Raw genomic sequence first — 18,246 nt, forward strand, 5'->3', positions numbered from 1 at the left:
AAAACTGCAGAACCTTTGTGTTGTTGGAGGTCACCAGCAAGTCTCCCACTCTCCTGAGTCCAAAGTCCTCCTGCATTGTCCTTTCCGGCAATGTGAGAGAGAGAAATGCTTAGCAGATGTTGCTTGCCTACAACATGAGTGCATCTATCTCTTCCAATGCCTGTTGACTCTTGGTTTCATCCTGATGATTGATATAGGCCACCGTCATAGCATTGTCAACATTATCTAGACCACCCAAGCTTCTAGACACTCAGCGAACTGCAAGCGCGCTAGATGAACCACCCAAGCTTCCAAGCAGTTGATGCTCCACTGCCACTCCTTGGCATTCCAGCGACCTTGCACTATTAATTCCTGACAGTGAGCTCCCAGCCCAGAAGGCTCACATCTGTTGTAAGTACTAACCAATTTGCCGTCTCCAAGGAAATTACCTTCCTGAGATGATCCGCCTACAACAACAAATATAACTGGGCACTCACCTCTAATGGCAGGAGAAGTCTCACCATGTAATCATGCAACTATGGTCTCCAGCAGGAAAGCAATGTGCATTGAAGAGGTCACATATGAGCTCTTGCCCAAGGAACAAATTCCAATGTGGCTGCCATCATCCCAGGACCCATAAATAAGACCACACTATTAGGCAAGCAGTGCTTATTAGGGTGAGAACCTGAGTGATCAACTTTTGAATTCAAATCTGTGCCCTTCTTCGTATTGAAGTGAATGCTGAGTTACTCCAGCATCTGAGACAGCTACAAACTGCTCTTGGTTAGGTTCACCATCCAGGCTAGCTTTTGTAGTAAGGAGACTATCTTACAAGAAGACTGGAGACTTTCTTCCATGTTCTTGGCTTGAATCAACCAGTTGTCCAAATACGGGTGTACCAGAATGCCATCCTTGTGCAAGAATACAGCTTCCACCACCATGACCTTGGAGAAGGTCCTGGGCACAGTGGCCAGCCTGAAGGACAAAGCCTGAAACTGGTAATGGCAACCCAGAATGGCAAACTGTGGGAACCGTTGATGTTCCTGGTGAATGGGAATATGCAGATTCCCCTGGTTGTACTGCCATTTTGACAGAGCGTACAGTTTCTATGTGGAAATGAGTAACCACAAATGATGATTGACTACCTTGAGATCCAGGATGGGTCAAAAGGACCCCTCTTTCTTGGGAACGAGAAAATACATGGAATAGCTGCCCATATTTTGCTGCGATTCAGAAACGGGAATCATGTCCTTCAGGGCTAACAGACTTCTCAATGTAGTGTCCACTGCTACCCTCTTCTGAGGGGAGTTGCATAGAGATATCATAAAGGCATCTGGAGGAATGGGAAGAAATTCTGGAGCATAGCCATCCTGAATTACTTCCAAGACCCACTGGTCCAATGTGATCTGGACCCACCTCTGATAATAATGAGATAGATGGCCACCTATCTTCTGCACCAGCAGATGAGTTCACAGAACTTCACTGAGAAAATTGGGAGGCTCCACCCCCGGAGCCTGCATCTTTCTGAGGCCTTCTGGGGCTTCCCCCCATCTATTTGCCATCATTTCCAGCTCACTGCTAAACAAAGGAACCCTTGATGGGCAGCTTGGTGAGATTGGAATTAGACACAGTGTCAGCCGATCAATTACAAAGCCATAGCTGCCGTCTAGCAACTAAAACAGAAGCAACTCCTCTGGTGGCTGTGCAAACCAGGTCACATCCCACATCAACCAAGAAGGCAGCTCCTAGTTCTATCACCGAAGGGACACCACCAGAGTCTTGTGAAAGACACAAGGTAACTTGAGCCACCAAGGTACAACAAGAATCGATCTGCAAATTCATAGCCACGGTTTCAAGGATTTGCTGAAGGATAGCCTCAATCCTCCTATCCTGAGCATTCTTTAGAGCTGCCCCTCCTTCCACTGGAATGGTGGTTTGCTTAGTGACCAAACACATCATCATGTCCACATTTGGGAAATGCAACTGCTCTCTGGCCTGTGGATACAAGAGATATAAACCTGCTAAGGTGCACCCCCTTTAAAGGTCACCTCTGGTGCACTCCATTCAAGGTCAATCAACTCTTGAATAGCATCCAGGAGGGGAAAGAAATATGAAGACTTGCATAAGGTGACCAATATGAAATCCTGAAGAGTCACTCCCAGCCACTCCAAGGGTCTTTAGAATCTAAGAGATCAGACCTGGCAACTCATCTCTATGAAAGAAATGGAAAAGAGTTCTATCTGGCTCTAAGTCTGTGGAATTCTCCCATTCCTCAATTGGGGAGCCACCCAAATCATCATCAGTGTTATCCTAATCCACAACAACTCGAACACTGTCAGTATGCACAACATCACAGCATTTGCCCATGGTGACAGACACAAGAGAACTATGAGCATGTGATACTGACTTAGAAAGCACTGCTGTAAAAAAAAGAAATTAAAAAAGAAAGAAAGAAAGCATTGCCGACTCAGAAGGATGCCCCTGTAGGATGGTCTGTAATCCCTGGAAGAAGTCCACCCAGGAAAAGAAAGGTGGCTCCGTTCCAGGCCCCATAGACCCAAACCTGACGTCCTGAGTGCTAGTCTCCCCTGAAGACGACTTAGCCAGCGGATCAACCGAAGATGCGGACACCCTTGTTGTGTCATCCTCAGCCCCATTCCCCTTAGACCGAGGGAATGGACCATCATCGGCAAAATCAGAAAAAAGCAAATCGCTTTGAGCATCCAGGCAGTGTTGTCACAGGCTTGTAGAAAACTCTGGCTGTATTCTTTGGTGCCGGTGCCATGGTTAGTATGCGCTCAATAGATGCAGTGGTAGGTACGCATTTAACTACATGCTCAGTTTTGCGCTTAGGAAATGCACAAAACGTGCTGAAATATGTGCACAGAAAATGCACAGGTACACGCACAAAACGCACTCAGCAACGCATGTAACTACACGCACAATAGGGAATGTGGATTTAGGCGCACGAGAAGGCGCTCAGGCATGCGCCAACATCACTCACAAAAATGCGCGAATGAACCACTGCAGCCTACCATGCAGCCCGGAAAGGAAGCCTGAAAGTGGGGCCTAACCAAAAAGCTTCTCAACCCTACCATGCCTGAGCTGCCTCCACTCACTCACAAATCTCCCGAGTCACGTAAGCGGAACTCGCCAAATGCCGAGAAGAAGGACCCATTAGGAAGGGAACTAGCTTACTAACTCCACTTTTCTTCTTTTTTTTTTTTAAATGAAAACTTTTACCTGACTTTAGCCCTCCCCGGCTGAGAGTAGTAACTGGTTCCTGGCTACAGGAGGAGAGGTCAAAAGCCTTTTCCACCTCTCCTCTCCTCCCTTTTTTTTTTTAAGTCCATGCCAGACCAGGCTACTGGACTAAGGCTCTCAACTGAGGCAAGGACCCAAGGGTATCACCTCAGGAGGCAAGCGGTGCTATATCATCAGCCCATCAATCTTCTGTATTTCTTCTATTTCTCTTCTTATTTTATTTTTTATTACAGGCAATCCCCAGTAGGGAAATGCATGTCCACCATCTGCTGGAGACGAAGAATTCTAGTGGGCTGATGTTGGGAGTGATTAAATATCTGTGACGTCAGCTTCTTACTCCATTTCCATATGCTGACAGAGTTGTATAACCCACTGCCTGAATGCAGAGGAACTATTATTAGTTATCCGGCTAAATAGTATACAGGACGGGGGCATTCTGAAGAGAAGCTACTTATCTGGCTAACTTAGCCAGATAAGTGGTGATATTCAGATTTATCCAGCTGACACCAGGATGCATTAAACCACAATGTTTTTTCATGGGAGAGGTCCAACTATCACAGGGGGTGTCACCACAATAGTGGGGCCCGTCCCCTGAAAAAACATTACAGCTCTATGGCACATTCTTTTGTCTCACGACCAAACACCACAGGACAAAAGAACATGGCTAGCCGCATTTGATGTGATAACATCCCAACCTCAAAGGACCGCCATTGCCTTAAAGAGCTGGCCACTTAAAAAGTTACTGGCATAAAGAAAATTTCAGCGAGGGCCAGGACTGACCCTACTCAACTCGGGGCCACCACTTGAAGCCCTGACTCCTCAAAGTGAAAAATAAATTGTACCGTTCACGTGCAGTGATGGCCCCCTCCCCCAAAGATTACAATATTAAATTAAAGTCATTGGGGTTTAGTGCCCTCCCCCCAGGCACCACCCCAAAGGTATAAAAATAATCAATGGGTTTCAATGGGAGTACCCCTCCCCCCAAATGTATCAAAAAATGTCATTCAGATTCAGGGAGACCTCCACCCCACACCCCCAGGCACCCCATCCTCTGACCACTCCTCCTGTACCCCCAAAACTTTAAAATTAGAAGAAGGTCCTGTAATGGGGCCCATGGCGCCCCTACACCCAGTCCAATTCATGCCATTTTTCAAAATAGCACTGACCTGACCTTGCCCCATCTCATATCAGGAACAAAGTCAGGTCAGTGCTATTTTAAAGGTTCAGGGGGGGGGGTGTGTGTGGGGGGGGGGGGGGCGGATGTTGAGGTGCCTGGAGTTGCAGGGGGATAGAGGTGGGTGGGCTCCCTAAACCCCAAGGACCTTTTTTAATACATTTGGGGGGGAGGGGGAGGGAGAGGGAGAGGGAGGGGTACTCTTACTAAACCCCATTGATTATTTTTATACTTTTAAGGGGGAGGAGGCACTATAGTGGAGGCACTATACCCCAGTGTCTTAAATTTAATATTGGTGTGCGGGGTCACCCTGAACGCTAAAGCATCTTATTGTAACCTTTGGGGGGGGGGGTCTGTCGCCATGTGTTAACAGGACAATTTTTTTGAACTTTGAAGTGGTGTCCCTGGGTTGAGCCATTGGTCAGCTCTGACTCACTTAGCTTTTCCTTTTGCCACGGCAACTTTTTTTTGAATGATCCTTTAAATGTAACACGGGAGCCTTGGGACCCATGTTACATTTATTTTTTTATTTATTTAAAGTTTTTTATATACCGACAACCGTTTGCACATCGTATCGGTTCACATATAACTTGTAACTATTCGGCAGTGCCTTTACATAGAACAGGAACTATGCGTACAAAAACTAACAAAATAACCTGGCAATTGAGTAACTATTTACAGGATTCAATGGTATATCGTCCATAAACTGGTTAGCAAAGGAGTCCATAAACTGATTGAGGATCTGGGTAGACATAAGAAAATTACAGGATTTGTGATCGAACAATATGGTAACAGAAGGATGTTTCAAAGAAGGTTTTAGTAGAGGGGGGGAGAGAGGAGCGGGATGAGTAGTTTAACTAAGTGTTAGCACGAGGGGAGGTAGAAGCATATTGTATGTGATTTGGAATGAGGAAATCCTAGGAAGTGTTGTTTTATCTCAGCTGACCACTTTCTCCATGAGCCATGATAAAATATTAACATTAATTTGCCTATTAATGACTTTCTTTGCATGCATTTGCATTATTCATGCATGCAAAGCGCATGCAAAACAGGACATTGTAATAGGGGAAGGAACCTGGGTAATGCCTTGGAAGTTATCATGTATATTGCATGATATCACCATGATAGAGCTCTGTCGCATGATATACAGCATATATCGCATGTTAGAGCATTGCCATGGCTTGATACATCACTCACAGGCCGATACAGTAAAAGTCGCGGGAGAGCGGGTGAGCGCACAGGCCACTCTCCTGTGCGCGCAATTTAGTATTCAAATGCGGGCCCACAGTAAAAAGAGGCGCTAGGGACACTAGCGCGTCCCTAGCACCTCTTTTTTGACAGGAGCGGCAGCTGTCAGCGGGTTTGACAGCCGACGCTCAATTTTGCCTGCGTCTGTTCTCAAACCCGCCACAGGTTTGGAAACCGGACTGGCAAAATTGAGCGTCCAGCTTTCAACCCGTGAGCCGCGGGCTGATTTTAATTTTTTTTTTTATTTAAAATTTTTTTTTACTTTTGGGACCTCCAGCTTAGTATCGCCATGATATTAAGTCGAAGGGTGCACAGAAAAGCAGTTTTTACTGCTTTTCTGTGCACTTTACCGGTGCCTGCAGAAATTAATGCCTACCTTTGGGCACTCATTTCTGAAAGTAAAATGTGTGACTTGGCTGCACATTTTACCTACTGAATCACGCGGGAATAACTAATAGGGCCATCAACATGCATTTGCATGTTGCGGGCGCTATTAGTTTCGGAGAGGTTGGCCACGCATTTTTGACGCACTATTACCCCTTATTGAATAAGGGGTAAAGCTAGCGCGTCCAAATGCGGGTTAACAGTGCGCACTGTTAGTCAGATAAATTGAGGTAGATATTCAATAGAAAATGGCTAAATATGTTAGCTGGATAAAACTTATCAGGCTAACTTACATGGGATATTCAGCAGCATGGCTAAGCTGCTGAATATCCCCATATTTGGCACTACTCATCTGGATAAGTTATATCCAGCTAAGTTAGACCTGTTCTATGGCAGGTCTAATTTATCCAGTTAACTTACAGGTCGATCCAGTAAGGCCGCGGTAGAAACAGTGAGGTAGTGTCAGGCGCACCCTTCCTCCCCGTGCGCACAGTTCTCTTCACTAACTCCCCGATACTCTCCTCTAATCGCATGCAAATGCATGCCGCGGCTTTAAAGCGGTAGGGAAGGGTTATGCCCGCGTAACCCATTTTACTGTATAGGCGCTGTAACAGCGCCTATACAGTAACCTGGGTGCGCTGGTACCTGTCATTTCAAATGACATTTGAAATGACAGGCACCAGGAAGTGTAAAATCAAAATTTTTAAATACCTGTCGGAGGGCCGCGTGGGTCCAGGCGGCCGGCGGGATCCGGGGGGCCGGTGGTCGCGTGTTAAATCTAGGCCGCGGGGCGGGTGGGCGCGGCGGCAGCGGGGGGACACGCGTTAGTTCGAGACGGCCGGCGGGTGGTCGCGTGTTAAATCTAGGCCGGGTCCGCACAGGCGCACATTCATTCATTCACTGCTGGTGGGGGCTGCCGGAGAGGCAACCCCCACCGGCAGTGAATGAATTCATTCATCCAGGCGGAGGAGCCGGCTGCTTTCGCCACCGGCTCCTCCGCCTGGATGAATGAATGCGCGCCTGTGCGACCCCTGCGTTTCGGCGCTCAAGGCAGTCACATGCCGTGACGTCACGCCTTGAGCGCCGAAACGCAGGGGTCGCACAGGCGCCCATTCATTCATTCACTGCCGGTGGGGGCTGCCGGAGAGGCAACCCCCACCGGCAGTGAATGAATTCATTCATCCAGGCGGAGGAGCCGGCTGCTTTCGCCACCGGCTCCTCCGCCTGGATGAATGAATGCGCGCCTGTGCGACCCCTGCGTTTCGGCGCTCAAGGCAGTCACATGCCGTGACGTCACGCCTTGAGCGCCGAAACGCAGGGGTCGCACAGGCGCCCATTCATTCATTCACTGCCGGTGGGGGCTGCCGGAGAGGCAACCCCCACCGGCAGTGAATGAATTCATTCATCCAGGCGGAGGAGCCGGCTGCTTTCGCCACCGGCTCCTCCGCCTGGATGAATGAATGCGCGCCTGTGCGACCCCTGCGTTTCGGCGCTCAAGGCGTGACGTCACGGCATGTGACTGCCTTGAGCGCCGAAACGTGCGGACCCGGCCTAGATTTAACACGTGACCACCCGCCGCCCGCCGGCCGTCTCGAACTAACGCGTGTCCCCCCGCCGCCGCTGCCGCCGCCGCCGCCTGGAACAGGCGCCCACCCGCCCGCGGCCTAGATTTAACACGCGACCACCGGCCCCCCGGATCCCGCCAGCCGCCTGGACTGACGCGGCCCTCCGACAGGTATTTAAAATTTTTTTTTTTCTTCTGACAGGTTTTATGTGTCCCACATCATTACATTTTCTCGATCATCTCTGTATCGCTTTTTTTTTAAATTGTGTTTTATTGTTTTTGAGTATCTTAAGCGGTGTCGATGGATTTGTTACTAGACTCACAGTCCTAACTCCTACTAGGGGGAGGCGGTAAACTAACACGTTACGGCCGCGGCAAAACAGTGCGTTAATAATGAGATAACCTGAGCGCCCGTTACGGTATGGGAGGGGAATAGCTAATTCCTTCATTATACAGCTAATTCGTTCATTTACATGCCGGGTGCGGGAAGGGTTACGTGTCTGTTTTAAGAAGCGCTACAGACGCGCGAAACTGGAGACTGTATGGCTGATTTGCCTTACGCGTCCGAATTGTGCGCAGGGAGCTCGTTACAGACGAGAAAATTTCAACTGAACTTTACTGTATCGAGCTGTTAATCAGATAAATCCAAATATCAGCACATATCCGGCTAACAGACAGGTCGATCCAGTAAGGCCGCGGTAGAAACAGTGCGGTAGTGTCAGGCGCACCCTTCCTCCCCGCACGCACAGTTCTCTTCACTAACTCCCCGATACTCTCCTCTAATCGCATGCAAATGCATGCCGCGGCTTTAAAGCGGTAGGGAAGGGTTATGGCCGCGTAACCCATTTTACTGTATAGGCGCTTAATACAGCGCCTATACAGTAACCAGGGTGCGCTGGTACCTGTCATTTCAAATGACATTTGAAATGACAGGTACCAGGAAGTGTAAAAATCAAAATTTTTAAATACCTGTCGGAGGGCCGCATGGGTCCAGGCGGCCGGCGGGATCCGGGGGGCCGGTGGTCGCGTGTTAAATCTAGGCCGCGGGCGGGTGGGCGCCTGTTCCGGGCGGCGGGGGGTGGACGCGCGTTAGTTTCAGATGGCCGCGTGGGTCCAGGTGGCCGGCGGCGGCGGGAGCTGGGTGGTCGCGTGTTAAATCTAGGCCGCGGGCGGGTGGGCGCCTGTTCCGGGCGGCGGCGGGGGGACACGCGTTAGTTCGAGACTGCCGGCGGGTGGTCGCGTGTTAAATCTAGGCCGGGTCCGCACAGGCGCGCATTCACTGCCGGTGGGGGCTGCCTCTCCCGGCAGTGAATGAATTCATTCATCCAGGCGGAGGAGCCGGTGGCGAAAGCAGCCGGCTCCTCCGCCTGGATGAATGAATTCATTCACTGCCGGTGGGGGCTGCCTCTCCCGGCAGCCCCCACCGGCAGTGAATGAATGCGCGCCTGTGCGACCCCTGCGATTCGGCGCTCAAGGCAGTCACATGCCGTGACGTCACGCCTTGAGCGCCCAATCGCAGGGGTCGCACAGGCGCGCATTCATTCATTCACTGCCGGTGGGGGCTGCCGGGAGAGGCAGCCCCCACCGGCAGTGAATGCGCGCCTGTGCGGACCCGGCCTAGATTTAACACGCGACCGCCCGCTGGCCGTCTCGAACTAACGCGTGTCCCCCCGCCGCCGCCCGGAACAGGCGCCCACCCGCCCGCGGCCTAGATTTAACACGCGACCACCCGGCTCCCGCCGCCTGGACGCACGCCGGCCGCCTGGACCCACGCGGCCCTCCGACAGGTATTTAAAAATTTTTATTTTTTCTTCTGACAGGTTTTATGTGTCCCACATCATTACATTTTCTCGATCATCTCTGTATCGCTTTTTTTTTAAATTGTGTTTTATTGTTTTTGAGTATCTTAAGCGGTGTCGATGGATTTATTACTAGACTCACAGTCCTAACTCCTACTAGGGGAGGCGGTAAACTAACACGTTTACGGCCGCGGCAAAACAGTGCGTTACTAATGAGAGAACCTGAGCGCGCGTTACGGTATCGGAGGGGAATAGCTAATTCCTTCATTATACAGCTAATTCGTTCATTTACATGCCGGGTGCGGGAAGGGTTACGCGTCTGTTTTAAGAAGCACTACGGATGCGCAAAATTGGAGACTGTATCGCTGGTTTGCCTTACGCGTCCGAATTGTGCGCAGCGAGCTCGTTACAGACGAGAAATCTTCAACTGAACTTTACTGGATCGACCTGAGAGTCATTCATCAAAGTGTGTTAGGCCATTATCACGGGCGTTAGGGCCCTAACGACCACGATAACACCATAATGTGTGTATTATTTATCGCATTGCGAGATGTGAATGCGAATTTTCAAAATTTATTCAAAGGGGATGAGCTTGGGTGGGGTTTATGAAAATGAGGGGCATTAACAGTGTGTGATAGTGTAACACATGGTTTTAATGCAGGAAATAACTGCACCTTTTTTCTGGTGGGGGGAGGAGCGAGAGAGAGAAGGAGAGAGCCTCTGGGGTGGCACACCTAATTTTCATCTGTTTATACCACTATAGGAGGGTCATCTAGTTACTCGAGGTGAGGTTTTGTTGGTGGACTAGGGTTTTGAGGCCAGTTTTACATGCACAGTCAGACATACGTACAGCACAATACACATTAGTGAAGATTGGATGTGATTTGGAATGAGGAAAGGTACACAAAGATGAGATTTCTACAATGTTCTCTCGCCCTAGCTTGATAGTACCCTGGTAGAGAGGCATCAAGCTAAGGCAAAAGAACATTGTAGAAATCTCATCTTTGTGTACTTTTCCTCATTCTAAAGCACATCCAATCTTCACGGATGTGTACTGTGCTGTTCGTATGTCTGACTGTGCATGTAAAACTGGCCCTAAAACCCTAGTCCACCATCAAAACCTCATCTTGAGTTACTAGATGACCCTCATATAATGTATAAATAGTTGACTGCTTTGAGAGCCTTATAAAGAGTTTATCTCTCTCTCTCTCCTAGCTCCACCCCTTTTTCTTATCGTGGGTGTTACCTGTGTGAAATTTATAGCATTTTGATGAATCTAGGCCTAAGTTAGCCAATAAATAGCGCTGCCTCATTGTGCCCTTTGCCTGATTTATCTAGCTATCTACTTAGCCAGGTAAGTGATTTATCTGGCTAAGTGATGACTACTGAATGTAACTGAATATTCAGTGGCTACCACTTAACCGGTTAAGTAGCTTTGAACATCTGGCTCATTAGATCTGCTATTGAGCAGGTCTAAATTTAGCCAGATAAACTTATCCAGCTAACTCAGTTATCCAGTTATTCTCAGTGGCATAGCCAAGCCACTGAATATCCTGGCTAAGTCAGCCAGTCAATTATGTTTATCCATCTTAACTTTCCGAGTCAAATATTCTTTGAACATCTACCTTACTCATAATTAAAAACAAAACACGACATAAAGAGAAAAAATGACCAGAAAGCAGTCAGACTTCATTGGACAATGTAAATATTATAGAAAACACAATTCAGAGAAGCAATAAGTATAGTGCAGGGAGGATAAGACCTCAGATGTCTACTAGAGATGTGAATCGTGTCCTTGATCGTCTTAACGATCGATTTCGGCTGGGAGGGGGAGGGAATCGTATTGTTGCCGTTTGGGTGTTTAAAGTATCGTGAAAATCGTGAAAATCGTGAGCCGGCACACTAAAACCCCCTAAAACCCACCCCCGACCCTTTAAATTAAATACCCCACCCTCCCGAACCCCCCCCCCCCAATGTCTTAAATTACCTGGGAGTCCAGCGGTGGTCCGGAACGGCCTCCTGCCGCGAATCGTGTTGTCATTCAGCGGGGGTTCTGAACGACCTCCTGCAGTCGATCTCCTGCCGGTGCCATTTTCCGTACGGAAAACGATTTGCGGCAGGAAATCGTTTTTCCGGACCCCGCTGGACCCCCAGGGACTTTTGGCCAGGCTTGGGGGGGCCTCCTGACCCCCACAAGACTTGCCAAAAGTCCAGCGGGGGTCCGGAACGACCTCCTGCAGTCGAATCGTGTTGGTCTATGGCCGCCGCCATTTTTCACCGCCATTTTGAAAAATGGCGCCGGCTGAAGACAACACGATTCGCGGCAGGAGGCCGTTCCGGACCGCTGCCGTTCCGGACCGCCGCTGGACCCCCAGGTAATTTAAGGCATTGGGGGGGGGGGGTTCGGGAGGGTGGGGGATTTAATTTAAAGGGTCGGGGGTGGGTTTTAGGGGGTTTTAGTGTGCCGGTTTTCCTGCCCTCCCCCTTCCCCCGATTTACGATTTTTTGACAATAAATCGGGGAATTGTATTGTATCGTGGCCCTAATGATTTTTGATGATTTAAAATATATCGGACGATATTTTAAATCGTCAAAAAACGATTCACATCCCTAATGTCTACACAGTGGTCTGAGATGACCACCTTGTATGGAAAATCAGTTCATACTAAGCTGCATGGGGCCATCCTAATGGGATTTAAGAATCTTAAATAATTCCTGCCTTTTTTTTCTGTTTCATTGCAGCTTGTGGTGGTACATTCAGAAACTCTGCCGGCACTGTGAGCAGCCCTACCCACTCTTTTACTAATTACCACAACAATATGAACTGCACCTACCTCATCACTGCTGGGAATGACAGAGTGTTAGAGCTCAAGTATGCCATTAAAAATAAACTACTTGTTAAGTCTGAAAAACGAAAATTCTTGCTCTGGTAACAAAACAATTCTTGTTGAAAAAAAAATGGTTGAATGTTGCTATTGAGCAGGGTTGCATTATTTGAACCAGTAAAGGATTCTCAGACTCTGAGTGGGGTGCCAGCATTAAAATGTAGCTTTATGGCAGTCATTTGATGTCATCTGTAGTAGAAACCAAGTAGAAAGAGACAATGAACACTGAATTTATAAGTTCTATATGAGAAAGTCAGGTTGTAATCATGGCTATTCTATCAAATAATGTTATGCTGGATGAATGTTTCCAGAAGCCAATGTCCAACAGCAATTTTATTTGTGCGAGAAAAATGGTTCTATTATTTGGGGGTAAAATTTCAAAGACATAACATAAGAACAGAAAATATGTCAGAAGATATGGATCAGACCATAGTCCATCAAACCCAGCGTCTTCTCTCTGAAAGTGGCTAGTCTGGGTTGCAAGTATCCAATGCATCCCCAAAAGTAGATCTACAAATTGTTGCTCACTGCAGGGATAAAAATGGTATCCTTAAGTCTCCCTGGATAATAATTGTTTATGAACCTTTTTCATGCTAGAAACTTACCCAAACCACTTTTAAATCCCACTATGCTAATCACCTTGACCAGGTCCTCTGGCAACAGATTCCAGAACTTGACAGTGTGCCGAGCAAAAAACTATTTTCTACAATCGGTTTTAAATCTGTTGGCTGTTAGTTTCATGGAGTATCTCCATGTTTAAGTGTGATTTGAAAGGATGAACAGCCGTCCTGTATTTATCCATTCCATCACACTCAAAATTAATAAACTTCTATCTTATCCCCTCTCAGTTGTCTCTTTTCTGAGCTGAAGATCCCTAACCTTCCTTCCCCTTTATCATTTTTGTTGCCCATCTCTGTACGTTTTTTAGTTCCACAATTTCATTATTGAGATGAGGCAACCACAACTGCACACAATACTCAAGATGTAGGGGCATTATGATAGTTTTATTCCCTATTCTTTTCCCAAATAATTCCTAACATTCTACTAGCCTTTTTTGACCATTGCCTCACAACTGAGCTGAGGATCTCAAAGTATTGTCCACAAGGAATCCAAGCTCCTTTTCTGGGTGGTGATTGCCTACCCAGCATTGTATACCTATGGTTGGTATTATTTTTCCCTAGGTGCATTACTTTGCACTTGTTCACATTAAATTTCATCTGCCATTTAGATGCCCAGTCTCCAACACTTGTAGGGGTAGATATTCAGTTATGGCCGTATAAGTAACTCAGCAAGTTAGAACTAATCCAGATAAGTTACGATGTATATTCAACAAAACGGCAAAGCTGCTGAATATACTCATATATGTGCATACTTACAGGGTCATTTATCATTTCATGTTAGGGCCTTAACTAGGTAAAGAGTGCATTGTACAAATCAACTTCTCTTGTACCTTTCATCAATTAAACAGCAGAAACTTTTCAGTGATGTCAACTTTGCTGTTTGTACCTTCTCCTGTGTATGTAAAACCACTCCCCTAAACCTACCCTAACCCCAAACAGAGTTAAAAGTGCACCCTCTTACAGTGGTATAAATAGTAAGGTGTCATATTGCTCTTTCTCTCTCTTGATAAAAAACCTTTTGGCTGTAACGCCTCTGCAGTGGATTAATCGGCGTACGAAGCTAAAATTAGCTCAGGTGCAATAAATTTATTTTTCCAATTTTTAAAAGATACCCTTTTGGCTTTGTCTCTTTCACCTCACCTCAAAAAGGTCACATTTTAAAGGGTTTAGATGCCTAACATTAGGAGTTAGGAGGTTCATATTCAGCTGCTGTGCGGCTCTACTAATTCGCCGGATAAAACTATTTTCCTAACATCGCCTCTTTACTGAGCGGCGCAGATGCGCCACTGAATATACCTGGTTACCCTAAAGTTAGCCAGCTAAATGCTTCAGAATATAGACCTCTAGGGTCCTGAACTGAACTTTTTGAAAAGTGATTAGGACTGAGTGCATAACTTAAGGATTCGAGTTTCACTAGGCTCTTAAATTTGGGAGCCTAAAAGTGGGTGTTTATATGAGCAGATTTAGAGTTGGGGATAACAATTAGGTGCTTAGCACTGATTTTCAGCACCTAACCTATGACTATAAATATAGACAAATGAATAGTAGCCTAAATTTACATGAAGTTTTAGATGAAAATTTAGGTTTCTATGTTCATTTGAGAATAGGTACCTAACTGAGGTGGCTAAATTTAAATACTCATACTATTATGGAATATTGGCCACAGAGAACAGTTTTCAAAGCAATTTACATGGCTGAAAAGCATTTTCTGTATTATTTATTTATTTAACAGTTTTTATATCCTGCCTCTCCAAATAGTTTTATCCACATTAATTAGCTGTCTACAATTGCCCTCCCTCAATAGGGCTAAAAGTATGCACATTGTTACACCACAAATTGGGTTGCTATCTGTCTCCAGATCTTCAGGACAGGTTGATCCAGTCCTGGTTTTGCCCCACTGCATGCTGGAACTTGTTCTGAATTTCCTATTGCATTCCCTAAGAAAAACAAAACTATAAGTACTTGCATACAAGGGAGTAAAACAAGGATTGGATCAACCTGTCCTGAAAATCTGGAGCCAGTTGGCAACCTTTACCAGAAACATAGGGGGTCTGTTGAGGTCAGGGAAGGAAAAGTATACCCACAGATATATTATATATATATATATATATATATATATATATATATATATATATATATATATATATATATATATAAAGTCTTCTCACATACTTATCCGGCAAAAACCTACCCACCGAAAAAGCAAATGACCATGCATACTTTGTATTTGCGACAAATTTCAAAGTGAATGCATGCACATACTTTTCCCTTGAGAATAAGTGCAACATTCGAGGGGGTTAAATGCACATTGTCTTTATCCCAATGCAAAAGGTTTGAAGATTTATCCCAAAATGGGAAACAGCCTTTACTACATCTGGCCCATAGTTGCGTTTTATGCACGTAAAAATAGAGTTAACATTCATTAGTGAAGTTTCAGTTTCTATTCACATTGGGGTCGATTTTAAAAATTCCACGCGAGTGTCCATGTGTGCACGGTTCCCGGCACGAGCACATGGACGTGCCGATTTTATAACATGCGCACACTAGCTCGCGCATGTCATAAAATCCAATGGCCATGCGCACATGCATGCTGGACTTTAAAATCCACGCGTGCATATGCGGGCGGCGCACGCAGGGGGGAATTCTTGCAAAATATGCGCAGCGACACAATCGAGTCTCACCCAGTCCCCTCCTGTTCCACTCCAATTAAGGAGCAGACTGGGAGGGAGCTTCCCTACCCCCTACCTAACCTTCCTCCCTCTTCCCCTCTCCTCCCCACCCCCTAAACCTAACCTCATTTTTTATTGTGGTACTTACTGCTCCTCTGGAGCAGAAGTAATCGCCGCACGCTGGCTGGCTGCCAGCACACGCTTCCCCAGGACTGCATCGAATGACGTTGTCCCAGCCTGTCCAGATCCCACCCCTGGGCGGCCTCTTTATGTGCATAGCCCATTTAAGATTTCAAGGGACATTCTGGAAATGTGTATTAGATACACATACATACATTATATTTTAAAAATGTTCATGCATAGACTGGCACTCCCGGACACTTTGATTTAAAAGATTCATGCAGACTTGAAACTTTTCATTCTGTCCATCCCGACGCAGCCTCGCGATGAAACACGGGATCCGTGTCGGGGGACCCTCTAGAACATTATAATGTACTCTGTAAAAATTTGTGGAGTTGCCACCACCAAGTAAATCATCTTTAACATTATATTGAAATCTCTGTGTGGACTTTCACTTTATTCTGCACTTTACCTGTAACCATGAATAGACAGCATACATCTAGCACAATTGATTTTGCACCCTCTTTTTGTTTCACTAAAATGTTTGCATATATACAGTATATATATATAAACCCACATGGCAACCTGATTTTCAAATTTAGGTAAATACCTTTTGCTAGAAACTCATGTTTTATGAGTTCTTAAAAGTACAAACATAAGTAGTGCAGTTATGGGCATCATACTGGGCATCATTGAAAAAACATTTTGTGATGATGTCTAGTATGATGGTCAAACTATATATTTAATGATTCATCTGTGAAGAGAATACAGTACTGGGGAGCAACAGGTTCAGGATATTTTAGAAAAAAATTCAGACACTTCATTTTATTGCATTTCAAGGAGGTGTAGTTATTTTTTTGAGGGGACATCAGGATGCTAACACACATCCTAATGTCCCTGGGAAGCCTCTTCAAAGGGCCCTGTACTTCCTCAAAAGGCCAACTCCCTGCGAGGAGCTGTGCAGATCCCCATATACCCCCTGCTGCCTATCAAGGAGGCGCAGAGTCAAAGAGTTAAAAAAAAAAAATCACATGGTGACACCCTGTCCCCTTCCCTAGACCCTCCCCTTTGTGGAAAAACACCCTCGCCCCAACCAAATAATATCACCATTATCAGCCCCCCCCCAGTGCCCCCCAATCCTCCTCCCCTGATCCCCTTTCAAAAAAATTAGGCCCTGGTGGTCTAGGTGTCCAGTTCCACTCCCATTCCCACTTACCTAAAAAACAGACCTTGGTGGTCTAGGGTGGGCCCCTACGCCCACCCCAGTCCTCCTATCTGAAAGAAGACTCTGTGCAAATCAACACTATAATCCAAAATGGCGTTGATCAGCCATTGCCCCCTATCATGCCATTTTAGAATATGATGGCAACTGGCCTGGGCCACCCCATACTTCCAACGAGTGGGGTTCTGGAGGGTGATGTGGGGGATTAGAGGCCACCGTAGACCACGAGGGTCTGTTTTGAGGTGAGGGGAAGGGGCAACCCTAGACCACCAGGGCCTATTGTTTTTGCAACAGGGGCCAGAGGGAAGGGGGTTGTGGGAGACACTAGGAAGTCTGCTACTGAGGAAGGTCTTTAGTTGAGGTAGGGGAGTTTTTTCAACAGAGGAAGTGGATAGGGAAGGGGAATGGGCATTGCTGCATGACTTAAATCTTTTCTTTTTACATTTTGACTCGGTGCTGCCTTGATAGATGGTGGGGGGGATGAACGGGGGTCTGCACAGACTCCTGGGGGTATTTGTCACTTTTGGGGGTGGGTTTCAGGGAACAAGGCCATCATTGCGTTTTTATGCGGTCTTTTTTGCATTCTTTTTTATTGCTGAATTTTCTGTGAAAAAATATTTTGTCAGGGAGGGTCAAAATATTTCCGGAGCACCCCCTTCGGCGATATTTTGCCCCCCACAATAAAATATTGTGGCTTGATAAAATCTCCCTATGTGTTTCTACAATACATCATGCCTATTGCATGTTTACTTAGTATTTCAGTTTATCATACAGATCATTAAATGTTTTACAGATTCAATCAGTTTGAGCTTGAAGTATCTTCATCTTGTGTCTTCGATTATGTGGCTGTGTATGACGGCTCAAACATCTATGCTCCATCACTCGGCAAATTCTGCGGCAATGTTCTTCCACCAGTTCTAAGGAGTTCCAATAATAGTTTGTTCCTGGTCTTTAAGACAGATTCTTCCCTAACACACGGAGGATGGAGGGCATCATACAGACAAACATTAGGTAAGACATAAATGCAAGAAAAGTTCACTGATTTTTTTTTGTTTTAAATAGCTCTGAGTTTTTGACTAAATGGCATTTAGAATGAATTAGTACTGAAAATGATAATCACAAGGAATTTTTCAGTAGCAAACATTTAATATATGTTTAATTACGTCTTCACTTTAGCCAGGCCTAACTAAAGAAAGCCACTAGGGTCAGTCTTTATATAGCTTTATGAAACGGAAAGGTTTCCCCCCTGTAGTAATGGGGCTTCTGCCTGATAGCTAAGACTGGAGGAATGTGTCTGCCAGTGCCTACAAATACTGCA

At 46.2% G+C, this 18,246-nt stretch overlaps 1 protein-coding gene across 1 annotated transcript in view; it reads left to right on the forward strand.

Moving 5' to 3' along the window:
• Positions 1 to 18,246, forward strand: part of CUBN (cubilin) — a 639,217-nt gene that overhangs the window by 543,995 nt on the left and 76,976 nt on the right. The window contains exons 58-59 of the mRNA XM_029588764.1: positions 12,155 to 12,284; positions 17,722 to 17,939. Coding sequence (XP_029444624.1) covers positions 12,155 to 12,284; positions 17,722 to 17,939 — 348 coding nt within the window. The remainder of the gene's footprint in view (positions 1 to 12,154; positions 12,285 to 17,721; positions 17,940 to 18,246) is intronic.

Source organism: Rhinatrema bivittatum, chromosome 2, assembly GCF_901001135.1.
Source record: "Rhinatrema bivittatum chromosome 2, aRhiBiv1.1, whole genome shotgun sequence".
Taxonomy (NCBI): domain Eukaryota; kingdom Metazoa; phylum Chordata; class Amphibia; order Gymnophiona; family Rhinatrematidae; genus Rhinatrema; species Rhinatrema bivittatum.